This window comes from Eutrigla gurnardus (genome assembly GCF_963514095.1).
Source record: "Eutrigla gurnardus genome assembly, chromosome: 12".
Classification (NCBI taxonomy): domain Eukaryota; kingdom Metazoa; phylum Chordata; class Actinopteri; order Perciformes; family Triglidae; genus Eutrigla; species Eutrigla gurnardus.
In genome coordinates, this window is record NC_139926.1 from 21,482,066 (window position 1) to 21,510,029 (window position 27,964).

Here is a 27,964-nt window from a genome sequence, read left to right on the forward strand (position 1 = left end):
TGCCATGTGGTGCTCAAGAGCGGCGCTCCCATTGGCCCGCCGGCACACGGGTCAACGCCCATTTCTGAAGGATCCCTTCTCCCATTGGCCAAACCGGCCACCCCAGATTCGCCGTCTGCGCGTTCACAGTTTCGCTATTCTCCGTCGCCCGTTACGTGAACGGCGTGAACCTCCTTCCAGGACGGCGGAGCAGTCCCCGTAACCTTTTACGGAAACTGCGCAGCTAACGTGCGCAGCGACAAAGACAGCGAGCCCGAAACCTATGGGGAAGGAATAAAAAAAGAAATTCGGTATCGTCGCACTCTGTACCTTAAAGACCATAATTTTCCGGAGAGGTCGCTGCCCCGGAGCCTCGGCCAGGACACCGACATTTGACGGCGGCGAGGGCGGATTTCGAGCCAGCGCGAAAAGCCATTGAATTCGCCGAGGAAGACTGTGGCGACTGGCAGATTTTCCGTTGGACTGTCTGTAGGCTAGGGTATAGCGAGGGAGCCGCCATGGCAGTCGGATCACTGAGCCTCCACATCGGGATATGAAGAGGAGCTGCATGCGTCCCGAATCGTCAAGAAAAACGCTTTTAACTTTGACCGGATCGGCTCTCTTACTCTCTCGATCTCAGCCTCCTTCGACTCTGTGAAATCGACTCTGCACCCAGAAAGAAATCGCGATTGGTTTTAATCGGGGGGGCCACAGGGAGAGGCCAGATTCATGACTATTTTAGTCGGAGACGTGTCTTCAAAGGCCCGCTGAGAGGAAAACCTGGAATATAAGGAAGAGATGCTGCTCTGATTAACCGTCGGCGGGCAGGAAAAGGGTAGTTTATTCGGCGATTACGAACTGACGTCCGGGGCGAAGGATAAAAGGGATTCGCTTTCTGCTCGTCCTCCCCGTGAATCATAGTGCTAATCATTTACTGTCATCCGTGGTTTTTTGTGGATGAGAAGGTTCGGCGAATCGATCAGCACCGCCGTTTAAGCAAGTCACCGTCTCCCGAGAAGACAGAGAGAAGAGAGAGAACCTAAAAGGGATCGGATCATGTCGGGTCGGCCCAGGACCACATCCTTCGCGGAGAGCTGCAAACCAGTGCCGCAGCCGTCGGCTTTTGGCAGCATGAAAGTCAGCAGTGAGTACACCCCGTGTTATTCTGGAGTAGCCGACTTTATCTGCATGCACCGGGCACGAATGTGTCATATCCCCCCCGTGTGTGTCTGCTCACTAACCGGGGTGAAAATCAAGCGAACATGACGTTAGCTCCAGATAGCCTAGCTTAGCCCTGTCATTTATATATATATATATATATATATATACCCGTGTGACAGACAGAGATTGGCCGGTGCTGAGTGACACACGCGCACACCGCGAGCACACACGCGCACACTGCTGCGCCCTGACGCACGACCCTGTCCGGTCAGCCTGACCAGGGTTAGCAGGCCGCGCCGGGCAGGGCCGTGCCGAAGGAAGGTAGGGTTGGCACCGACCCAGCCCCCCCCCCCCCCAAAAAAAGAAACCTTCTTTGCGGATCCGGTCTTATAGTTCTCCATGTAGATGTAGATTAGATACTCATAGCGGTGTTACTACCCAACCAATATGAGTAATTGAGTAAAACGCGATAGGGGCCGGCCTATTACGCAACCCCCTCGAAGCGGAAGGTGCGCCCGTGATCCCGGAGAGGGGCTGGTCCCGTTGATCCCGCGGGCCTTGTCGAAATCACACGACGCGAGGGAGTGTGACACCCAGTATCCTGTTCATGGAGCCAGGGTGGCACCGTGCCCGAGGCTGGTTTTAGACTGGCTGCAGAGATGGAGTTGGTGCACTCGCACACACACACACACACACACACACACACACACATACACACACACGCGCACGCATTCGCACCTCCTTTTATTTCTGCTTTATATCATTTCGTAACACCAACTCACCTTTCAACTGCCTGTTAAATGTCTTATGTCCCCTTTACAAAGTGGCATCTTAAAGCCTTTTATCACACTGCATGCGTGTTGTAGAGTAATTAAGTATGCAACTATATTGAAATCATGAAGCTTAAAATACAGTTTTTGACAAAAGTGGAGTGCTCTGGTTTAGTGAAATGAATAATTAATGATTATATTCACATTATTAATGACTGCCCTGGCTGGAGACGTCCACTGTACCTACCCCTGTCTTATCTCGCATGCAGGCACACATTTGGGTGTGTATGAGGGGGGAAAAATGAGTCTGTTAAGGAATGTCGGTGGTGCTTCGGGGCTGTGATGTGATCGTGATGTGTGTTAGTGGGGTGAGGCTTGAAGCTGACGCTCTCCTCTGGGCCTTGGCACTGGAAACCACTCAGTGGACGAGGACACACATAATACGCACACGGGGACTGTGGGGACCCATCCCAAATCTCAGCACTTATCTTGCCCCAGATATGGGCGTCGAAGCATTTGTGTGTTCCTGTCAGTGTGTAATGTTCATCAAAAACAGAACACTTGATGTCGTGCTGGTCAATAAGTCAGCTAAATGTAGTGGAGGACTCTGAGTCTTTGGCCTAATTGTTGTTCAGACATAAGCCACTGAATTAGTACCAAATGCTTGGCGGACTGTGTGGACTTAACATTACATGAGCTTTACACCAGAGGTCTGCTGTAGCTTTCTCAACCTGGAAAATGTTTTTCTCCAAGACACTCATCCAGTAAGTCAAAACATCATTAGCGGTCGTTGGAGCTGAAGCTGATGTCTCCCAATTAATTAATGTATGTCCCCTCTGATAATCGGGCCAATACATGAAGCAGTCATTGTCCAACTGTATTCTAATTGGCAATAATATGATAATGAGATGTATTATAGGTAACTGCTAAAGTTCTGGGCTATAATTGGGTTCATGAGCACAAAAAACGGTGACCTAGTGAGCAAATTTAATTGGATTGAATGTGGAGCCATCACATTTATTCAGTTCTCTCTCACAATTATGGTGTAACGTATTCTAAAGGTACGAATTGGGTTAAAGCAGGCGACACCCTCTGGTGCTGAGAAAACGAAGCCAGTGTGTAAGTGCCAAAAAACTTCAGTTCTTCAAAAGCCAACTTGAGGCTGGTTCCAATAAATGAGTCAATCCCGATGGACCCACATGTTAAAATGGCCAACTTTACAGATAGAAATAAACATGCTTAGAGCTTGGCTCTCTAAAAATGTGGCTCTCTATAGCTAATATCCCCTTTCGTGACAGCTGTACATATATATGTAACCCACCGTTTAAATGATATTAGGCATAATTGAGGCCAGTTTGAGTGACAGGTGAGTGGGATAGCGTGTCACTAGCTGCTCAGCCGTGTCATCCGGGTCCACCTCAACCTTGATCCACCTCTTTGCCCATTTTTGGACTTATAGGCTGTCACTCCCAAGATGGCGATGGCCGGAGCCTCTCACGTTGAGCTCCACAGGGGCTCTCCAGAAACCTATGGGTGATAATGAGAATATGAGACCACATAACCGCTTTGGCGATCATAAGAACTGACTGTTTTTAATTCAGAGCTCTTCACATTTAATACGTTTGAACCAGCACATTTTTGAAAAAGTATTAAAAACGATTAATTGAGTATGAAAATCATTTTCGGTCAATTGACTAATCAATTAAGTATTTGTTTCCAGCTCCGTTCCAATGAAGTGTTGGGGTTGCTCTCCTTATATAAGAATAAAGGGTTTCCTATCAACACGTGACCATAGATAGACTTGTCATTTAGAGAAACACAATTTGCAAATTTCCACTGTGTCATGACTGCACTTTGGAATGAGAGAACGCTGTGTCACCTAGTTATTATCTACCAGCATGTCATCCACCCTTATTCTGATTTTCACCATCTCGACACACACACACTCACACCTCCGCTCATGTGTGCGGATAACTTGGCTGATTATCCCAACCAGCTGTAGTCAAGTGTGTATGATCCTGGAGAGAACACTCTTACTCCTCCTACGCAAGCAGGGAACCACACACACACACACACACACACACACACACACACAGATTCGCACACCCACATCCACATGAGGACTCTTTAGTTTTGTTTTTTGGGGTGAGGCAGCTGGCCAAGAACAATGAGCGGCCTGTTTAGCATTTCAAAGCTGCAGCGCTCTCTTTCTTCCCTTTTCCCCCCCTTTTCTTCTCCTTCCTCTCTGTCCCCCTCTCACGTTTTGTAAGTGATGATGGAAACAAAATCAACTGATTATATTCTCTGATTCCACACGAAATGGAAAAGGATTTGCGGACCAGACGAGGATTCATAAGAGAGATGATTTGTGATGGACGCAGACGTCGGCGTGTTTGCTCTGCAGGCTGCGCGCCGCTGTGATATCTAAAATCTTATCCACCCACATTGTGTCCGTCCAACAAGCCGCCGTTACCTTCATGTCTCGATCCCAACTATCGCTTTGCAAAACGCCTCTCTGCGTGTCAGCGTTGACATTCCTGCGACTGGATCTTCCAGTAACGTGGTGAATTATCTCGTTAGCCTTGCAACGGTGGCAGAACACTTTGCACTTTGCATGAGCTTGCGTGCGTGTATGTGTACCTGCACACGTTAGCACAGTGTGTCCTTTTGCTCCTCTGGTTTTTTTTTTGTCGTCCACAAATCGCTTCATACATTCCTCACAAATGTCACTTTGCCCTGCAGTCCACTCAGTTGCATTCTGTGGTTTGAGAGCTATTAACATGTCCAGCATGCAAACACAGCAGTTGGAAATGATAGTTAATAAGATAGTAATCATCCTCAGTGTTTGAAGCCACGGCGTGCGTGTCGTATTCTCATTTAACTGCGATAGCCACACAGGTAATACTCTCTGTATGACAGACTGTGTGCCTGTGCAGGATTCCAGACAGGAATGAACTCATTGACAGTTTGGCAGTTGCACATTCTGTGACATTCACTCATAGTGATTCAGCATGACTGGTGTGAAAGTGAGCCCTCATCTAGCAGTAAATATATGAATAATATTTCCTCTACAACCAGATAGTGTCTCATAACACTTCAAGTTATCACCCCCTGTAATATCTCGGAAGTGGGTGGCTTATGTCGGAGGATTCGAGTATTAAACTGTTGCAATTAATTTCTTTGTTTGGACAGACGGAATGAATATGTGTGTGTATAAGTAAGCTCCGAAGGGGAACAAACATTTAATGGTCCTCTGTATAGACACTGCTCATAAAAATGAAGGGATCATTTAATCATCACAGTAGTAAGTCGGTTAAACTTCAGGGATATCAGTCCGTCTATTTCAGGAGCACGAGTGATTATGAATCAATTAGAACCTGCTTTGGTGCAAATGAAAAGAACGGGTGTAATGGAGAGACAAAAGAAAGACAACCCCCCCCAAAAATGGAATGGTTTGGCATTGTAGTGGCAACAGATATAGACAGCAGTAACGGTCATAAATCGGGGGTAAATCTGAGTTGAACACTGAGCGATAATGAGAGGGACGGCCTATCGATTAAAGCCTCCTTCATGTCCACATTGCGTACCCATGCATGTGCTCGTGCATGAACCATACCGTACTCGAATCCACCTCTTCCAAGCGTGCCAGGGCCGAGGAAGCGTACCGTTCTTAAGTACGGAAAGGAGCGCTCACACTAGTCAAACATCTCAGACTTTAGGCTCAATCGTGCCTGGGCGCGGTACGGTTGGTGAAGTGCGAGTGCGCCCTGAGTCACATTATGAGCTGCCGTGATGGAATTCATGCAAGTTGGATCAGCTTGTGATTTTCAATTCGGAATCCAGCCCTCGAAGCGTTGATGATTTTTCCTTGACGTCATTTTGTTCTCAACAAATTATACAATGAAAATCAACTTGAATAATGACGTGAAACATTTTTTTGTTCAAATTGCAGAGAATCTGACTTTGAGCTGCTCCTATCAATCTCAAGGCAGTTTTTCTTAACATACAGTAGTTTTTTTAACACCAAATCAAACCCCCTAATAATGTTGGATTGTTCGGGAATTGACGGTGGATTCTGTATGCATGCCAGAAGATCTTCTAAACTAACAGAAGATTTATGGGCTAAAAGAAGGCTCAATAAAATCTATTGCATTTTAAATTATGTCTTGAACTAAGCGTATGATTTATGTATACCTACAGAATGATAAATGCATTTTGTTACAGGAAAATCCACAACATCGTGTCTACCAATAATTGTGGTTGATGAGTTGGCCTGCATCATAGTGATTTAATGCTTCATTTTAGTCATTTAATTTCAGGCTACCTGTATTAAATCAAATACTGATTCATTAGTAAAGTCAAATTATACCCAACCAGGCCTGCATGTGTCCTGCATTTGCTCAACAGTGGCACTTTTATGGCCCCATTGTGTGTTCACATGCTGCGGCCCAAGCTAGTCGAGTGACCTGGATCAAATATTGGCGCCTTGGGCTCAAAGCAGCTGCCTCTTCTGTGTCACTTTGCAGCTGAGTGAGGCAGCACATGAAAGTGAAATCATGCGCCGTGATTTGTGACACTAATTATTTTCTCCGTGACAGGCTAATTGACAAAGTAATTATGGCATTGTTGTGAGCGCACGCTGCAAGGTGTTTGTCCACTTCTCTGCAGAGGCTGTGATTTATAGTTTTTGTTTCATTTTATTTAAGGGCCACGGGGCATTTTTTTACAATTAATTTTACCAGTGGTTCACTTGAGGATAATTCATTTTGATGAAAAAGGGTGGTTCTAGCATAAAACAAGTCTAATTAAGAATGTCTACCAGTATGAAATAGATCGAAATCTGCATGAAAATGAACAGTCACATTTTTAAGGCGACAGCAGGTTAGTGTGTGAATGGTTGTGCTACACCGGCTTCCAATCAGCCATTTCAAAATGCATCATCTCAATGTAAATCTGATTGCCTTGTCATTCCTTACTGTGTGTGTGTGTGTGTGTGTGTGTCTACAGTGTGTGCGTGTGAGTGTGCACAGACATTTCTCACGGTTTGAGGAAGTGCAGAGGCGTCATAGAAATGGCCCTGCTGGAATACCGTAGGCAGAGTCATATTCCATTCTCTTTCTCTTTCTCTCTCACACACACACACACACACACACACACACACACACATGCACACACACACACACACATACACACACTTTCTTGGAAAGTCTATTTCTGTTGTAGAATCCGTATTCAGTTTCTCTTTCTAGACAGGGTCCTGGAAAGTGAAGGCCTTTTGGTTTTTCAGACCCCTCGCCTCTTCCCCCTCCCCCTCCCTCGCCCTATTCTAATCACATGTTAAGTAATTGGACCACTCTCCTCGTCACACATTGGCCCATGGAGGGGTGTGTTTTTTTTTTGGCTCGTGTCAGAGAGCGTGTGACTATGCAGGCACTACTTGTTTCAATCGATAACCCAGCTAGCAAAGACCAGTAATCCTCTGTGCTGCTGTCTCAGTCTAACCAGGCAGGGTTAATTAACCTAATCACTTTTAAAATCGTGTTAATTTCAAGACTCCCACACAGACTTGCTGGTAGTTTGCCAGAAGTCAGCATGAAATATTCACTTCCTCCTCATATGGACAGGATGCTGCGGCCTGCCAGTGTCCCACACATGGAGGTGGTCTGCTGCCGCAGCGCGCTAAGCACTAAGTTCCTATGAAATAACACCATGATCTGAAACGGTCACGCTTATTAAACAGCGCTAATCCACCCATCATCGTGATTTTGTACTCGCGGCCCAGCTCTTGACAAATGTGGGGGATTGTCTCGGCAACTCAAAATCCTAAATTTAGACACATTTCACAAAGATATTTAGATTATTTTTAGGTGAGTGGATAATTTGGCCCAAACGTAACCTTGCCTGCTGCTGCTTGTGTGAAAAAGGAACATGCCACTAAGACTAACGATGTGATTCAGAAGGGAGAGCAGGTGGTGTGGTAGGGTTTAGTCGCATAGCTCGTGCAGAAGTCTTGCAGTTAATTTGAGAGCCTGTCAGAGGTTGGAAGTGAGGTGTGGGCAACACGTTCGTGGCACGCGGCGCACTCTTGCCTGGTTGTCCTTTAACTGCCAGATAATGGGGAATTTTTGCTCCTTCACACTTATGTGGGGAGGAGGAGGGGAAGGCAGGGGGAGAGAACCACTTAAACAGGAAAAAGGCCTCCACGTCGTGATCTCATGGGCCCAGGGCCAGCTCCCGACTGACTAGAGAGAAAGGCATAAAGGGGAGGAGGGGCACGCGAAAGCAGATTCCAATCTACAGTGCATTAGCACCAGATCAAGTCTTATTAGCTTGTGACTTTTCACTGATAGTAATCCTGGGAATTGCGTTGGCCTGTCTGTACATCATGGTCGGGTGAGTCTTTCCGAGGTAATGAGTGTTATCCAGTGGGGATGGTCTCATGATGCTAGGCCTTCTGTATGCTAATCCCTATTTGATGCATTCACTTTGATGAAATCACCTCTAAAAATAATGAACCATAGCATTTAAACATGCAAAATCATTCAATCTTTCTGTTTCTGTCAAGAAAGCAGTCACATATGTGTGATAGTTTCCTCTAGATGTTTAGTCTCCGATGCCCTACCACTCCAAGGAAACCTAAACACTGCACGCAAATGTCACATGCGTTTACAGAGGCCTTCTTTTGAGCTTGGACGCTCCGTTTGAGCTCAGCAATGATTCACACTCGGCCAGTCAGCTGGGAGCTCATCAGTGCAACCACAGCTGTTGACCACAAGGAAGTACTACTGGAACAAACTGGCCGTGGCTAAAGCATGAGGCTATTTTTCACAGCCAAGAAATTTGTCAGCAGGAATTGAAACCTTCAACCGTAACAAACTGGGTTTTCTCTAACAAGAAGACCATTAAGCCATTAGATGATTAGTGCATACCTCTACGTTTGTGTTGAGCATCTGTCCCTCTGTCTCGCTCTTTAGGGGATAAAGATGGCAGCAAGGTAACAACAGTCGTGGCCACCCCAGGCCAAGGCCCCGACCGACCACAGGAAGTGAGCTACACAGACACTAAGGTCATCGGCAACGGCTCGTTCGGCGTCGTCTACCAGGCAAAGCTCTGCGACTCTGGAGAGATGGTGGCCATCAAGAAGGTCCTGCAGGACAAGAGGTTTAAGGTAAGACACGAACACAATCTATAGTTCATCTCACTTGCTAAAAGCGTCGGGACCTAGAAAAGCAGCATGTTTAAATGATCATGCACTCGTATTCTAGTAGAGATTACTTTGTCGCATTTGTGATTGTAACTGTGAAAGAGATGTGAGTGGAGTGATCGTTCACAAGAACAGTGAGATCAGCGAAGCTGCGAACAAAGAGAAACCAAAGGCAAAACTTCTTAGCGTTTTTCTACGTGACATATCCTTTCTTTCTCTGTATTTTCTCGCAGAAAGTGTGTGTGTGTGATAGTGGCGAGGGGGGGTCTATACTCCCACAAAACAAACTTGAACGCATTAACACTCAGTCATCCACCAAGTTTAATTCAGTTGCCACCGTGGAAATGTCGTATTTCCGTCCATGCAAAGCTCTGCTGGAATCCCTCTGAGCTCTGAATAGATTTGACTGATGGCTTGTTGTTCCTTGGCTGGGGCCACATTGTCTGTTCTCCCTTTAGTCTTGGTTGTGGGGGGGGGGTGGCATCGGTGTCCCTGCTGCTTGCTTCCAGCTCACAGATAAAAGACCTGAGACTGGCAGGCCTGCAGGACAGCTGTTTAGATTCTCATTAAGTCTGCAGTCAGAGCGGAGGGTTAAGAGTGCACCTAGCACCCTAACGTATACAGTCTCCTGCAACAGCCTTGCTGAAAATCCTACCTTAAGGTTGGGAGGACAAATTATTGGTAACACCTCTCCGCATAATACAAAATCCTTCAACAGCACCACACTCTAAGAAAGCAACACAAAGGATGGGGACAATGGGAACCATTTGTGTCCACCTCCTAAGTTAATTATTAAATATTTCTGAGAGGTAGAGGTTTTCGCAGAATCACCCGCCACAGGAAAAAAAACCCAGCAAGAACAAAGATGTTTACGAACGTTGTATCCGGGGTCACATTGATCCCTTTTTTTTTACACGCGCAACACTTTACTTTGTTGTGTCTATATCACACATTCCCTGGCTTTCGCAGAACAAGGCACGGCATTACGCTGCCAAAGTACACAGTTAAGATGATGCAATACAATGTGTGACCGTAATGTTTTCCATATGTGTGCTGGAAAACCTGCACGCCAGGAAAACCTGTTTTGCAGTGGAGTTCGGCTCTTTTAGTCGCTTGTAATCATGGTAGAGGAGATTAGGAATCGGTAAGAAGTGCCTTTTTTTAATCAGAAAAGTTACGTTTAAGTAGGCTTTCTTACGTGATAGTCGGTCTCCTCAACAGTGTTGTTTTGTATGAATTTTTCTGCTTAGGTGTATATAAGTTATATAGAGTTGACTCAAATGTGTTTGCCTGTGGCCTTTTAAGCCATGGAACCAACCGTTGAGCTAAATACTTCAGCTCCATACCCCAGGTTTAACCGTTTTGGAGGATCGGCACAGGTTTTCAGCAGTCGCTAGTCCTTCGTTATCCGAAACAAGATGAATGAAGTCACCTTGTTGTGTGTGACCCTGCACGCTTCCTGTTCCTGTTAGCCAGCAGGTTGCTTCTTTAAACAGCGGTCGGCTGAAGATCACGCACATCTCCCTCAGCTGTCTATCTGCTTTTCTGTCTCATTGCTTCTACTCGCCCGTCTTCCCTTGTGAACAACTTGTTATGGAAAACGAAGCAAAAGAGTTCCAAGACTCACATGACTGCCAGGCACGCGGCAATAAGTGTGTGTACCCCCCCTCCCCCCCCTCACACAGCACAAACATTCCCAAACACCTGCCTTCCATTTTCTTCTTATTCCCCTCCTCAAAAATCCTTTCGTTACACGTCTGTTTTGTTTTTTTTGTGTTCGGTGAGCCCAGGTGAGAAGAACCATCTTATCAAGCATGTGTGAACACACACACACACACACACACACACACACACACGCACACTTTCTAACAGGGTGATCATGTGAATAGGCTCTGTGTGACGAACGCGTGAGGCAATCTTGGTGGGCTAATGTGCTCCTGGTGCATCATGGGATAGGTCCTCCTCCACGCCCATCAGAGGGATCCCATATCATCCTATTGGAAAATGTATGAACCATCAGAGTGAGAGCATGTCTGGTGGTAGTCTTTGCTTACACAACATTATTAAAGGGCAAGTCTGTTGATTTTTCTGTATTTGGTCACAAAAATGGACGATTTCTGTGTTTTCACTGTATCTGTGACCAATGAGTCAACGCCCGGTAAATCGTATCCCTCTGTGTCATATTGGTCTCCGAAAACTAGAATAAAGACCCTCACTGAGTCACATTGTTATACTGGGTGAGGTGGTTTCATTACAGTGAAGATCCACGAACACCATCCAGCTTCTGCAGATACTTGCTGGAGAGAAAAATGTGTATTAATCCACAGCTGAACGTTGTTTTCTCAATTAACATTTGTTTTAGTAACTTTGGCTAAAAACTGCTCTCCAGTTAAAAATTAAAAAATTAAATTAGGTTTCTTCAGTGTCTTCAAACAGACTCCAGACTGACCACAGATAGGGTCAGGAAGTCAAAGCGTTTTGTGGTTTGCTTGCACCAGAAGCTGGATGTTTCGTCTGACAGTGTATACATCAGCAGTAAACAGGTGTAGCACCTCTAGCAACCTGCAACTATAGAGGTATTCTGTCCTTCTGCCTCTCTCTGTCCACTGGCTCGGCTGCTGACACACTGGAGGATGACAGGTCAGCAGGAATGACTGCAGTATAACTGGAGATGGGCGGGGCTTCACTGAGCAGCCTGTCTGCTCCTCCCCCCCGTATAGTATCGCCTTCCTCACATGCAACACGGGCACTCCCTTAAACACTCCCACTAAGCCACTGCAAGAAGTCGAGGGCGTTGTCTGCAGTGCACGAAGCCTTGGATGGCTGGTGTGTGACCCTCACGCTATGATGTCACTGTGTGTGTGTCTGTGTGTGTGTGTGTGTGTGGTAGTAGTTGTGTAAAGGGTGAAAACGAGTGGGGAGGGGACTGTGGGAACCATTTGTGTCTGCCTGTAAATGAATTAGGCTGCGCTGATTGTCTATAGCAGGCCACTGAGCTACAAGATGCGGCCGCCGAACTGATGAGGTCTTGCTTAGCGGACAGACGGCCTCACTCTGCTCTGTTAAAAATGAATGAGAGGGGATTAAATCCTCATAAAGCGGCAGCAGCATATCTTCCTGCGCCAGCCAGCACGGCCCTGACCCACATAAAAGTGGATCTCATTAGTCACCCAATCAGTCAGTCGACAGGAACAGTTTCTGTCAACCACATTCAGACAGTCAGCTGGCTCAACTGTACTGTATGTCCATTATTGTAAGGCAATGATTATTGATTATTTCATTATGCCTAATTGTTCTAAAAAATGTCATAAAGCAAAGGACCAAAAAATAAATCGTTATTGGAGGCTGGAACAGGGGAAATGGCATTTTTGCATGAAAAATGACTATTCGTTTCATCTCTAAATGAATGAATCAATAAATGATTTGTCATGTAAATAAATAAATAAAACCATTTTTAATTGCAGCACCACATGAATATAGTGCAATTATATGATTTGAAAACCGTTTCGCTCTTTGACCCAAAGCTTAAAATCTGCGTTCCTGATGAGCAGCTGATTTGTGAGATCATTTATTCTGTCTGGTTTTTGGATGACAACGGACGAGTTCCCACTGAGAAACTGCTGATCCTCCAAAAAGGTTAAACCCGGGGCACTTAGCTGCTGAAGTATTTTGGCTGAAGACCCAGAGTAAAAAATGCTTCAGTAAAACATGTCAAACTGCCTAAACTTCATGTTCTACTTCCTATGGTATCTGAAGAAAAACACTAGACTGGAAATTGTGTAGGATTGAAGTATTCATTAATGTAAAAAGAGAGATTGCAAGTAATTTTTCACTAACGATCTTGTTACGCTTGGAGGTTGGTGGGTTCGCCTCATTGTCTTCTTATTCCGTTGAGCCGGTCTCCTTTTCCACCCCGGTCCCGTGTGTGTAAAGGACAGCGCTGACCTGTTGGCTGCTGTTTTTACACCAAGCCAGTGTTTGCACAAAAAAGCAGATGTTGTATTGGGTCACTGCCTGCTCTGTGGTCAGCCAGTTAATCGCACATCACGTAAGAGCCCCATTGACTCTTTTTAGACCCAGAAACCCACACGCCGTCCCAGGAAATGCACTTTGTCAGTAAGACTAGGATTCAGCTCCTCAGTCACGCACTTTGCAACGTCGTGCCGGCCAATTAACTTCAGTCAACTAGGGAATTAGTCAGCAAGCTAATGGTTAGCTACATATTTAAATATACAACGGAAGTTTCCCAACAAATACAGACTGTAAGCTGATTACATTCTGCATATTTTACATTATTTGTTTTCTGCACTCCATTAAGTCCCTGCATGTAAACACCTCGTTTACAGTGATGTATAATCCGAAATACCAAATATGAAAGAGCTGAAAATGTTAGTCTGTAATGTGTGGATTTCACAATTATGTAAATATGAGGGGAAAACAAGTGATGGTTTTAGGTAAATCCTACTTCCTTACCTCCTTACTGTAACAAATCTAATATTCAGAATCTTAGTATGTCATTACAGTTGGTGCTCCATGCTGGTATTGTACAACAAACGATAGTACAAAAGTATTAAAGCGGCTCACTGCCACAGTGTCATTTTAACTTCCCCGTCTCTTCTTCTTCTTTACAATATGACACACTGTGACAAAGAGGGAGGAGGGAAGGAGAAACGGAAAAGGGGATCATAAAATATAATGAAGCTTTTTTTTTTTTAATGTAATGCTGGTGTTCCTGCCCTCCATTCCATATAATTGAAGTCCATTTGCACAACTATTTCCTGCATGAGCACGCTCTATATGAATATAGATGACTAGCCTGCTCTACTAGAGTTCAGTGCTTACGTCTTGTTCAAGTGGCCCTGTGAGAGCCTGCGGCTCGGCGTCGCACTTCAGGCCCAAAGGCAATTTTTTACTATAACAAATTTATTTTCACATCTTTTCTCAGGCTTGTTTGTGCTCTAAGTCTGAACTCTTTCCAGGGGCTCCTTTTTTTTCTTTAATTATCGCTGCCTTTTGATGAGAACACGCCACACAATACATAATTGTGCTGTCATATTTCAGCCCATGGGATTTTCCTTTCAAGAAGAAATGAATGCCCGTTTCTTTTTCTATTTATCAGCATTCTTTTGCTGCTACCACATCTGATTTTCCTCAAATCTTGATTCCTGACAAGGTGGCACGTTGTTTCATACGATTGTTGCGTGTGTTTTCTCTCATTAAACACAGCAATATGACGTTTCAGTATTCTGTATGGCCATAATGCAGCTGTTGAACTGTGTTTGTGACATGTAACCTGTCTGTCTTCTAGTCAGGTCGATAAAACGTTAAGTAAACTGACCCACTGCTCCTTCAAGGTCTCCAAAAGGTCCAGGGACTCGGTTCTTGAACCACGAGCATGAATCTTGGATGTAATCTGAAAAACGTAACGTGGCGTTCTTGTTTTTGTCTTGTGCAGAACCGCGAGCTGCAGATCATGAGGAAGTTGGACCACTGCAACATCGTCCGCCTGCGCTACTTCTTCTACTCCAGTGGAGATAAGGTCAGTTGGCTGAATGCGTCTGAAGGTTTGTCTCTGGGCTGCATAATTAATTGTGTTTAATACACACAGCCGATGAATGGGCCCTCGCACCTTCCGGCGCACCGGGGTACCGGCGGGACGCCGTTCGCCACCACCGGGCACAATGAGACAAGAACTCAGCCGAGTGCAATGACTCATCCCACATTAACGGTTCATGTGTTCTGAAAGGGACAGCGCTAAAGTGCAGGGGGCAGGGCAAACCCTCACTAATGAAAGAGGTTCTCTTTGCTGAGTGCAATGATGTGCAAGTGTCTACAATGCTTGTTATGAAAGAGGGCGGGGCTTAAGTGAAAAGGGCGGGGATAACCAACATCAACGAAACAGGAACTGTCTGCTGAGTGCAGTTACGCCTTCGACAAGAGTTGACAACAAAATGCATGAAAGCAGGTGGCGCTATGGCGTAGGGGGCGGGACTATGAGTCAGTATTGGCATGTAGATGTTTTCAGGCCTGGACCCTGGAATTAGCCGTCACCTATTGGCATGGTCGCTCCACGAAAACCCCAAGATTTCCCTCAAATTTTCATTGTAAATAAAAGTATTTGAGGTCGATACAGTTAAATCAACATTAGGACATTTTTAAAGTACAGTATGTGTAAAAGGCAAAAAGAAAAGGGGGCCTAACACAGCACCTTGAATTAAAAATGGCCGATCTCCTGTTGCATTTACGGTACGTCTCCTGGAGGCTCCATGTGTTGTATCTGCCTTACAAATTTCAAACAGCTGCGTGGAAGTGAAAGCCATTTTGTCACACCGAATATAAGCCAAGTTTGCCTTTTGGAGCTTTAAATTTTGACCTCTCGAAAAGGCGATTAAAATGACCGGCACTTGGCTTTAATTAGAGTAGTAAAATAATTTAGGTGTCTCTAGTTCAAGACCAAGCATCATGACTATTAATAACACAACACAAGTCCTTGTGTGCCTCTTTAAGTGTTTTTCTAGTCCTGCACATGTTGCCTTTTTTTCCCGGCTGTACCATCATATGGCTCCTTCTTGGTCTAAATACGTTCTGAAGTCAGAATCTAATTAGTTCATACTGTGACAGGGAAGTCCCTCTCTCCGCCTGTCTCTGTGGACCGTTGAAGGTCTCCTGGAGACTACCAGGCTGGGCTGTGTCATTCAACTAGCTGACAAACGGGCAGACGGCCATATGTCAAATATAGAACCTGAACCTGGCAGACACGCTGTTGGGACTATACCCATGACTCTGCAGTTAGGAATGCTTCCATGTTGCACACCTACCGAGGCCAAGGAAAGCTGTGGGGGATTATAGAGGGGAGGTGATGATGAGGGTTGGGTGGGAGTAGCGACTGCTGAGAGATGGGTAGGGAGCATCTCTAACCAGACCAGAGGGTGTCAGTTAATTATAGACTCGCCCGACCCGTCCCTCTGTGCTGTAAGCTCCACCCAGTCCCCACCCCCTCGCCTCATGCCATGTGCTCACTGACCTCTGGGAATCTCAGCTGATTCCTGGTATACTGACACACTGACGGTGGCGACTTGTCACACAGTAATGGCCTACACCTTCCCAACTCTACATTCGCAATCACAGGATTTATAATTTTTGATAATCCACAAGGTTTTTGTTTGTATCTTTTATAACTTTCACCTCTACACTTTTTTTTAAACCCCCCCACCTGTGTGACCTCCTTTCATGTATCTATTACTTCCCCCCTCCTCCTCCTCTTCCCCTTCACCGTATCACTCCAGGCTAATTATGGGGACTGGCACTGTGTTGTTGGTATGGGGATTTACCACCCATAGAGCCTCGACTTAGAAAAGGGAGGGAGGGGGGGGTAGAAGTAGGCAAAAAGTAGATCACCTGGACAGGGAGCAGAGATCCTGTTGTGGGTCACAGATGTGTAAAATAGCAGATGGTGAGGCAACAATACGATCATGTCAGGTCAGGTATGTGTAGGTGCCGTTGCATTAGTGAGCCAGGACTGCTGCTACTCTAACGGCTAGCATGCGCACAGGTAGTCTTATGTAACGGCTGCCGTGTGCTTTTGCCCTTTAACCACTTGTATAATCCTGTTCAAACAGAAGGCCGCGGGTCAAAACAGCGTGGGCAGGTGGGCAAATAGCGGTTTGACTTTAAAATATGCAGCCGCAGAGAGAACGAACGCATGTATGATGTTCAGCTGACACAGAGTTGCCCTCCACTGTGGTTTGCTTCTCAAAATCCTATTTGAGCACACGGACAAAACACGCAGTGGCTTTCAGTAAATTCACATGATTCTCTGACACACAAACATACGTAACATTCCTGCCGGCACATCGTGAACCAGAATTCATCCAAAAAATGTATCCTGTTAACTCAAGGATTAACCCACTTAAGGGGCCTCAGGTTTAAAAAAATGCTGTAGGGCCACCGCTGACCCCCACCTGTTCATATTCATTCCATTGAACACAAGCAATTGAAATATTTGAAAACCAACAAGGCCATGTTCCTTAGGTGTGGTTTTTAATCTAACAATCTAAAATAAATAATAAAAAAAATGAATGTACAATGAATTGACACTTGTAGATCTGTGGCCCTGGGGCAGTTGTACGCTCTGCATGGTTAGTAATGCAGTGTTGAGAGTGGGTGACCTCCCAGAGCAGATTTCTGTGCTGATGATGAGTCAAACTGACGCATCGTTGTTTATCCATGTTTGATCCACTGAGGTCTCATCTTTAGGCTGGATAGACAACCAACATTGCCTTAGGGCTCCAAACATTTAGTTTGACTAATATTTAATTTGCTTTTCAGTTAATATTGTTTTTACATGGTGCATCTTTCTAAATAAATGTACTTCTACTGAAAGTGCCTCATAATGTATTGTGCCTGGGGCTGAGTCATTTCACAGTATTTCTATCATAGTTATTCTGGCTGGTTGTGGGGCTTCAGGCAAAAAATACCGAAACCAATGTGTAGTCTGCTTGTTGCACTTTACGTGACGGTCACTTGAAGATGACTGGCTACGCACACAGTACACAACGAGGAGGGAGAGTAGTGGTTGGGTGGGCCAACGGCTTATTTTTACATCCAGTGGTTGAACAGAATTGCTTCTGGGTAATGAGCCAGGTCTGGTGTGTAGAGCTACGAGATGTGCCAAGTGAGGCTTTATGGCACTGCCACTGTCTGACATACAGTATCTCTGGCTGTGACAACGTTTTTCTTAGATATGAAGTCCGTAATTGCAAATGTCTTCATTAGTGTGTGTCAAAAAGGATAATTCACACGGCGTATGTCTTACTGCTTTCTGTGACTAACACCAACACTGCCTTCACAGGGCTCAGCATTCTTGACGCAGAAAATTTAAATATAGTATACAGTTATGCAGTTACACGTAAGAGTAAAAATGAAAATGTCTAATAAAAGCTTTATTACAGTAACGCTTATTTAGAAAGATACTTCACCTCCCAAGACTACACAAATGTATTTTTTTTATCTGGTTGATGGTTGAATCATTTTGCACATTTGTTTTTTGTGATATTGGAAGTTTAGTCAAACTTTTTACACCACGCTCGAACCTAATTTGCTTCACTATTGTCTCTAGATGCTTTTGTGAAGTGGCCTCTGGTTCCGTTTCTGTAACAGCAATATTAAAATATCAATAATGCTGCACATATTACCAAATAATTTATTCTGTGGTGCACTTTTTGTTGTTCCCTACCAGTGGAGAATTGGTTACCAACGGCGTCCTGGCAGTTGCGCTTTTCGAGCCCTGCTGTAGTGTAACTCTATTTGGCCGTATGGATTTATGTCAAGAGCTGACTTATATAATGTCACGCATGGCAATCATACTCTTGACCAGGAAGCACAAACACACATGCTAATATAAGCTACGTTTGACACGACGACTGACATGCATACTGCATGTTAGAGCACAGATTCCATCCATCCCCCTTCTCTTACACGATACAGCGTCATGGTGATCGTTGGTGACGGATAGCTGCCGCTAATTTAGTGAGAAAAACTGCTTGCACCTGGACAACAGAGGCTGAATTATTTAGCCAGGGGTGACCAAGGAGCCAATCAGATCCCCGCCTGGCTTACCATCTGGGAACAAGCCGAGGAAGTGGCTCGGTAGTGAGGCAGGAAGTGAGTCATCGCTGTTGCTAGGCTAAATATAGCTTTGATGGCGGAGGCGGAGCGGGGCCCTCTAGTCGTCACAAATGTTATCAATGGGAGTTTTGCTAGTGGATGCACTGTGCGCGCGCACACACACACACACACACACACACACACACACACACACACACACACACGTGGCATGGAGCGACTCACAGAGTGTGTTGGAGGAGGGTGATGCCGGCGACAGATGAGTGTGTAAATGAAGCTACCCATTTCTGAGAGCTTGTTTGGGAAACGCTGTCCTCCCTCCCTGATATCTGCACCCGTATGTTTCAGCCTGTCCCCTTGTCCCCTGCTGGCCCTTCATTCAGTCGGTCTAATTGTCTGCATGGGAGTGGGCGAGGGCCGCCGGTACAAAGTGCAGCATTGAGCGGACAGAAGTGTACCACACAGGCTGCCTGGGAGCTCTTACAGAGACCTGCAGAGATCCAGCTCTGTCCTGAGCTGCATGACGGGCAGACTGTTAACACGTCGAACAGATGGGCTCGGACGCTCGGTCCCAACCAAATTAGATGGAGAGAGTCATTTAATTACTTCAGGTTGGAAGCCCTGTCATGTTACCCCAAGGCAGCAGGTCTCGCAGGTGTGTTTAATGGTTGAACACCGGCCAACAGCGCGGGTCACATGTGGCACTAGCTCGTCACTTCCCCCCGCTGGTGTTGTAAATCAATTGAACATGCGTGGCTGTGTGTGTACAAAGGTTTATTAATCCACCGCTGGAAATAGTCCACAACAAATGCACTACGTTCAAATAAAAAAAGGCTTTAACATGGTTGGTTTTATGCCAGGCTTATCCTTTTTAATGCTTTTGAGGGAAACGTATGAAGGCACTTATTCTGGTGATCACAATGTGAGTTAAATCAGCCCGAAAGACTCTTCTGTCCGTAGAGTCAGCCTGTTGCTGCTAGCTTGTGTATTCCTCCTTTAATCAGGCCAAAATGTGTCATCGACTATTAACAAACCACCAGGGATGGAGAGTCACGCTGTGAACGCATGAATGAGTGTGTGAACGAGTTTCATTCTCAATCCGAGGGCTTTTTCTGTATCTAAAAATATTTCTAGACTTTCAGTAGAATTTCAGTTCGAGCTACGAGCAACAGCGATCTCGAACAATGGGTATCCGATGAACCACCCGATGACTCAGTTCTGGCTAAATCTGGTCTGGATCAAAGGCAAAAAAGGAAGGATAATTGGGTGGAGAAACCTCAGAAGCAGCATCCTCTCGGGGTCAGTCTGCTCCGGAGTAGAATGTGCACAACCCCACCTTCCACCCCGGGCCTCGCTCCAACCAGGAAATGACATCATCGTCTGCGGCCACTGTTGGAGCACAGGCCATTCTGATGCACGTTTGTTTGTTTCCTGCCCCCGAGGAGGGCGGGGGGGGGGGGGGGGGGGGGGGTCGGTCCTATACAATGGATCCCCAGTTTGATTGTGAAAAAATGCCTAGTTTGAGCAGGAGTAGACGTCTCATAACTGCAGACACACAGAGGGAATCTTTTCTTCCCCTAAATAAATTCTCATATTGACGGTGACTGTCTGCATGGTTGTGAGCATTTGTAGGTCATGAGTGCTATTTTTTTTTTATATTTTATTGGTTTTAGTCATATTCGATATCTTGTAAAGCTAACTGTGTTTTTTTGCTCCTCTCCAACAGAAAGATGAAGTGTATCTGAATTTGGTTCTGGATTACGTTCCTGAGACGGTCTACAGAGTGGCCAGACATTACAGCCGAGCCAAACAGACTCTGCCCATGGTGTATGTCAAGGTACGTGTGTGTGTGTGTGTGTGTGTGTGTGTGTGTGTGTGTGTGTGTGTGTGTGTGTGTGTGTGTGTGTGTGTGTGTGTGTGTGTGTGTGTGTGTGTGTGTGTGTGTGTGTGTGTGTGTGTGTGTGTGTGTGTGTGTGTGTGTGTGTGTCCTTAATCACGACAGGAAGTGGTATTCTCCTCTTTATAATCAAACTCTGGGAAAGACTGAATTAAATCAAACATAGCATCAGTAGTGACTCAGTAGAGTTTATTATATCCATAATAAATATTAAATTAACCAATGGCGTCATATGTCCTTCATTGCATTAGTGAAAATCTCTCCTACACCCTAAAATCTTCTGAGGTTCTCAGCGTTTCTCACTGACACACACTCTTTTGACACAAAAAGGCTGTATTGACATCTGTTTCCTCTAGATTCCTTAGCTTTGAAAACACCTTAAAATACGTTTTCTTTGCTCCGCTGTAAAAGAAAATATTGTGCATATCAAATGTGAAATGTGAGAAATTAAAAGGGTCTCCTGATTTTCTGTGAAATAATTGAATGAACACCTGCAGTTAATTAATCTTACAGAGCGGAGGAAACACTCACAGTTACCTTTTTAACATCAAACACCAATATTAATATCAAACCACCATGAAGAAGCTATTTTTGTCCCCACACAAGAAAATAATAACCTTCATTGAAACACTGAGGAATAAATAAATCATATAAAGTTAAAAATGTTACATTTGTGCTGGCTTTAAATAATGAAATGCTAGAGGACATAACTCTCAGTTTTGTGTACAGACATCTCAAATCACCGAGATCACAAGTTTCTGATTGAATCTGCGATGAGGAAGTCTCGCGGCTGCAGACACACACTCCGTTTTATCTCTAAAAGCCTTGTTAACGAGGTTCAAGAGTTTGACGAGGCAATGCGAGACGCCGTCGTCCAAACATGTGCTGATAAACACTCTTGACTGGGGCTGAAATAGATGCCTGAGTGGCTGTTTCCAGACCCGTTATAAAGACTGAGCTTGCTGTTTGTGCGGGGCGTAACCTGTGTGCGTGTCTCTGTGTGTAGTTGTACATGTACCAGCTGTTCAGGAGCCTGGCCTACATCCACTCGTTTGGGATCTGTCATCGGGACATCAAGCCTCAGAATCTGCTGCTGGACCCAGAGACCGCCGTGCTCAAGCTCTGCGACTTTGGCAGGTGAGCCTCGTTAACCGTGTCATGTTCAGTCGACGGTGGTCACTTCACATTTAAAGGAATGCTTTGACAGTTTCTGGAAGCTAATCGGCTGATGGCAGTTGCTTCATATTTATATGTACTGCAGACATGAAACTGGTTGCGGTCTTTACACCTAGCTATATATATATATATATATATATATATATATATATTATTGAGTTATATGGACGCTGTAAAGTGTTTGTCTGAAGAGTTTAAATGCGGCTAAATGTGCCTTCACAATGTAAGAAATTAAGCAAAATGGTTACAAAGGGACATTTATAATAAGTTTCTGTTTTATTTACATTTTTTCTTTAGGTTCATACTTTTAGCAGGTGATGGTGATGGTGATGATGTGCTTTGATTTTGTGTGCAGTGCTAAGCAGCTGGTGCGTGGGGAGCCTAACGTGTCCTACATCTGCTCCCGCTACTATCGAGCCCCCGAACTCATCTTCGGTGCCACCGACTACACCTCCAGCATAGGTAGGCCCCCTCCAGCCGGCACAGTCGAGCTTAACCTCGGCACATTAATGTAATGTAATGTAAGTTGAACGTGTATTGACAAAGAGAGTAGAATATGATCAGTTGCTGTGTATTATTTGCTGGTTACCTCGACCCCTCTTTGTGTCTGACTTCTTTTTGTTTTTCCTTTCATTGACCCATCTCTTCTTTTTTTAGATGTGTGGTCAGCCGGCTGCGTGCTGGCAGAGCTGTTGCTAGGACAACCAATCTTCCCTGGTGACAGTGGAGTGGATCAATTGGTTGAAATTATCAAGGTAATGACTAGAGTTGACCCACAGCGTCTGGAAGTCTATCAAATACGATACTTAAGGTGGTCACTTTTTACACAAAGAGTAACAAGCTGATGTTGTTGTTACTCTGCTTGTCCGCTCTGTTCTCTCCAGGTTCTCGGGACCCCGACCCGAGAGCAGATTCGCGAGATGAACCCCAACTACACCGAGTTCAAATTCCCCCAGATTAAGGCACATCCTTGGACTAAGGTGAGTCAACAGGTACAGGAGCCCTTTTACTTCTCTAAGATCCACCGCTGTTTGCATCTCTTGTCTGCATGCTTGTGTTTGAACGTACCCGCATGCTGCACCAAAGCTCCATCACATCCACCCCACAGAGCTTCATGAGGCGTTAATAGCCCCACTCTGAGCTTTTTAATCCATAGAAATTATTACTGAAAAACACAAGACTCAAGCTTACACAGTTGTCAGGAAACTTTTCTTTTTGTTATTTCATGTGAAGCATTCTAAGCGTGCTATGAAATAACCTGAGGAGTGCTTGCCCATACAATATGGGTGCTTAGTATTCTTGTTTTTGAAAACCCTAGAGAAAGGCGGCAACTGTCACATGTAGCTTTTTGATAAAGGGGGAAGATTTTAAAAAGAGGGATTAATGAGATGCCACATTATTGGAAATCCTTTGAAATCCAGCAAAAAACTGTTTCTTCCTTAGTTTTGATTAAAAAAAAGCTGTCATCTCAGTTACAGCACCTCCTTCTTAGTAAGTTCTTACTCTGCCCTGCTTTATTTGTCCCTTTTATTGATGCAAATTTGGCCACAACTAGTTCTCCCATTCATGCTCTCATCTTGATGCAGGTTATTTTGGGAATAAAACAGGTGGAGAACATTACAGGGAGATTCTCTCTTCCTGGCTTCCCCTCAGCCATCCCACCCACAGATCTTCTATTGGATAACATAGTCCTCCAATAAGCAGGCAGCAGCAGCAGGTCCTCCTGGTCTCTTGGGCGCCCTGCTGTGGTCGCTCTCTGCAACTGCTTTCAGTCAGTGCTACTGCTCACTGCTGCAGCAATCGGAGCCATTTATTCATTGATTCATACCTACAGGCAAACTGCTACATTTAATAGGTTTCATAACATCTCACTGGAGATATTGTTTTAATTCACAAGTCAATGTGTGTGTGTGTGTGTGTGTGTGTGTTTGTGTGTGTTAATAACATGGCAATTTGTTCCTTTGTGTGACAACATTTAAGTACAGACTTCGTGCGGCCTCTGCTGACATCCGTGTTTGTGTCTAACTGTTGTCCAGGTGTTCCGGCCGCGTACGCCTCCCGAGGCCATCGCCCTGTGCTCTCGCCTGCTGGAGTACACGCCCACGGCCCGCCTCACCCCTCTAGAGGCCTGCGCGCACTCCTTCTTCGACGAGCTGCGCGACCCCAACGTCAAACTGCCCAACGGGAGAGAGAAGCCCTCGCTCTTCAATTTCACCACCCAGGGTAGGCACACGCCGCGATGTGAGGAAGTCTTCGAGTCGACCAGCAAATGTTAACATTTGGAACTAAAACTGATGTCATTTAAAAAATGGGATTTGTATTGGTGAAGCTGATGACTGAGCTGCTGCTGCTATCCATATCCAGGAGTTGCTGCAATCTTATTTAAATATTTGCTCTTTCAGAGTTATCCAGTAATCCATCTTTGGCTTCCATACTCCTCCCCGCCCACGCCCGCAGCCAGGCCGCCGCCTCCACCCCAACCAACACCTCTGCCACCACAGGTTAGTGGAACACTTCCTTCAACGGGCTCTATTTATCTGTGAGAAGTGGCGGTTTCGACTTGAAAAAGAATGTTCAGCTCTTTTAGTCATATTTTGTGCTCAAGTTTGTGTGTAAAAAGTCATATGGATACTGAATACTGCTTTGACCGCATACTTCTTCTACAACTTTATAATTGTAAAATACATTTACACCTGGGAGACGTCCAAAACAACCTGCATCTGTTGGTCACTAAGCAGCTCTAGTTGGGCGTTAAGGATCTTGCTCATGAGCTTGGACTCATAGAAGCAGCTGAGATGAGTCATCCATTTTCCCCACTTAAAATGTCTCAGTCAGCTTTGAGTGTCTACGTCACTCTCCCTCTACCTTGATCTCCACACAAACCGTCTCCTCTTCCTGTCAACAGATGGCAGCAGCACAGAGCGAGGTCCCAGCACCACCACCGCCTCTGCCTCGGCCTCCAACTCCACCTCCTGAGCCCACAGATGAACCCACCCCCGCCCCGGTCTCAGCCCCAGCCCACGGCCTCTCCATTGCCCTGGCGGGGGGGTGAGCTCCACTCACCCTGCTCTCCTCCCTGACAGCAGCGGAGCGATGCTGATGCAGTCCGGGTTCGACAGCTAGCCAACAGCCCCCACGCCACGACCACAAACCAAGCGTCCCTAACCTGCCTCTTTTTATCCCTGACTGGCCCCCTAGCTCATCCAGCTGTTTGAACTCTACTCCATCCTCCGTCAGAGACGTCTCTCCGTGCCCTTTCAACGGGGAAGGAAACGGCAGGGCCAGAGCTGTTGTCGACTGTACTATTGATAAAAGTACACTGTACATGTATACACAATGCTAGCCTGCTAATGTTTGTAAGAGGACAATCTGTAGAAAAAGTCCTAAGCTGTTCCCCTCAGCCCTCTCCCGATCTGGTCTCTCCCCCTTTGTCCTCCTCCACATTGTCCCATTTGCCCCATTCTGCATCCTCATCCTTTGACCTCTGACCCCCCATGTGTCCCCTGGCCGATCCCCTCCCCCCGCCCCCCTTTTAGTGCATGGCCTGAGTATGGTTAGGATCACTCAGGGGTCAGCCTGCCCTCTCACTTCACACCTCCACTTCCGCAGACAAGGCATGAGGCTCACGCACGGGTATACACTCATACACACTCATAAACACACAAACGCACATCCTCACACACACATGGGTGCATGATGATCCTGATGTATGTGGAAGGAAGCGGTCCACTTGCAGGGGGGGGTAACGTTTGGACAGGTTGCCCCCCCTTCCTCCCCCCCCCCCCTCTTTGCCTGGGGTTGTTTTTAAATGGTCAGAAAAGCTGTTTTACTCGACCTGGTTTTTCATTTTTTTTTGTTTTGTACTCCTAGGCAGATGTTTTTTGGATTGCCATGTGCGATGGATGTGACATGTATCTGGTCCTGTGTGCTTGTATAATATATACATACAATACAAAACAAACACGCATACATACACAGTTTATATATTACTTTTCCTTATGTATAAAAAGTATATATAGATATATGTATATTAACTACAATGGTTCAGAAATCATTTATGGTGAGCTCATATCTGGCAGAGCAGTGGCAATATTTGCCGCTGCCTAAAGACAATAGAGTTAGATATGGTGGTGTTTTTGTTTTCTTTGCTGGAGTGTGGTTAGATTCCAGCAGTCTCTTCCTTGTTCTCCTGTGTTGTGTCTATTCAGGCTATCGATGGATTTAGGGCATTGCTCTATTCCCCGTCTTTGTACTCTGTCTGTAACAGTGTTTCTGTGACAGTGCAGTGTCTAGACAAACATCTTCCCCGCCCCATCTAGCTTTTTTCCCCTCTCTCTCTCCGTCTCTGTGAAGGATTGAAGATGTTTCTCAGCGCTTTTCTTTCCTCGACTCCTCGAGAAGCGTCGGCGGCGGTCCCTCGACTCACCTCTGACCGTCTCCATACGTTGTGACCACTGACTGAAGTGTTAGCCTAGCGTTCGTCGTCCTCCGCCTGCCGCACATAGAGCCATTCGGTACAGTCCGTCGAAGCGTCTTATTTACAGAGAATACTCACGTTTTAGAAAAGAAAAAGAAGAAAAAAAAAAAAAAAGAAAAGAGAAGAAAAAAAAGCAGAATTTGTATATACAATATAAATGCTCCTCACCAAAATTCTGACTTGTATGTTGTTGGTTTTTTTTTTTTTTTTTTATGTTGTCGATTCTTTTATTTCCATGTTGTGTTCAAGGTATGTATATATGCAGACCCATGTACTGTTTATGAGCAAAAACAAAGAAGACAAAGGGTATGGAAAGGAATGAAAAAAGATGAAAAAAAACAAACAAAAACAATCAGGGCAAAACTGATTTTATGGATATTGTAGATAATGATGATGATGATGATTATCAGCTTTATCCAGCCATATGTTCAATCTTACCTGTACAGTACAGTAGATGACAGCTGTATTATTGTAACAAGAACTAGTAATGTATAGTGTAACTATAGTTTGGAGTGCCTTTGCTTTCATACACCTTCGCCTTGTTTCCCTCCTCACCCAGCCCCCTACAATCACCCGTCACCCCCCTCCTACTTGTGACTCTCCCTTTGGTGCTGTTGAATGTCCTGCTATCCTGCGACACATGCTCACACACATTCACCCTCTCCCACTTCAGTTTCAGTCCCATCCACTCTTTCTTTTTATTTCCATTGCACACTTCATGTAATGTACAGTTAATGGTAAGGATTTTTTTTTTTTGTCCTTAACTGAAGATACAAGTAGATGAGTGTTTATTTTAATGGACGTGTTAATCTTGGGACACACAGTGCACGCACAAACATTGTACACCACAGTCCTGGCACGGGCTCCGGGGGCATGAAGTGAGTGGGGGAGGGTGGCCACATCAACTGTATATAAATACACAATACAGTACGGTTTCTGTATTCCTCACAGTGTTGGTTCTGTTACCGAAGCCAAACTTTTAAGATGTAGTTGTGACGAGCCATCCTCGGAGGCAGCGATGTATTCTGTCTCTCTTCTCTCTCCGGGTAGTCTGTGGTTGTCCTCCTGCGTGTTCTCCTTCCTGTCTGCACGCGTGGAGGAGGGGAGGGATTCAGTAGCACCTTAGGACGAGTCATGTAGCCTCTCCGCTCTCCTGCTTGCTGTAATTTTGCATTCATGAACGTGTTGCTACCCTCCACACAAACGTTTGACCGCCTCACCCTAACCCCTGAACTCCAGTACAATAAAAACACCACAAAGGTTACCAAAAAAAAAAAAAAGAAGAAGTCAAGCAAGTATATATGCTAGTAGACTATATTATACTAGTATATATACTAGTTTGATAGGCTACCTGGGGTTAAAGAAAAGAAAAATCATAGAAAATACTACAAAAAACATCCTGTATAACAGTACTACTACTTGAATGCCTCTGTTTGTGACTGAAATTTTTATTTCATTTGTTTGTTTTTCTTTTATTCTGTGAAGGTATGCTAAATGTGCACCTCTGTAAATATTCCCTCTGCGTGCTCTGAGGAATAGTTCCCTGGTACTGTAATTTGCATTAAATAAAGAGTAGGATAGCCTGGAAATGATCAAGCTCTTTGTCTTTTCCATTTTCTTAAAGTGAGAGTGCCAAACGGACGTCGGACTCGGTATGTATGATTCTGTTACGGGGT

The 27,964-nt window shown here is 45.3% G+C and overlaps 1 protein-coding gene across 2 annotated transcripts; it reads left to right on the forward strand.

The window, feature by feature from the left end:
* The first annotated feature begins 214 nt into the window (after positions 1-214).
* On the forward strand, positions 215-27,880 carry gsk3ba (glycogen synthase kinase 3 beta-a). Of its 2 annotated transcripts, none has more exons than XM_084023738.1 (11): positions 215-1,123; positions 8,885-9,078; positions 14,570-14,653; positions 20,465-20,575; positions 21,642-21,772; positions 22,167-22,273; positions 22,469-22,566; positions 22,696-22,803; positions 23,848-24,034; positions 24,214-24,312; positions 24,717-27,880. In XM_084023738.1, exons 1-11 carry the CDS (start codon positions 1,036-1,038, stop codon positions 24,785-24,787), a joined length of 1,278 nt encoding a protein of 425 aa, XP_083879864.1. In that variant the 5' UTR covers positions 215-1,035; the 3' UTR covers positions 24,788-27,880. The 2 variants fall into 2 exon arrangements, with proteins under 2 accessions (XP_083879864.1, XP_083879865.1); XM_084023739.1 differs by having other exon boundaries at positions 216-1,123; positions 22,696-22,791.
* Positions 27,881-27,964: the final 84 nt, after the last annotated feature.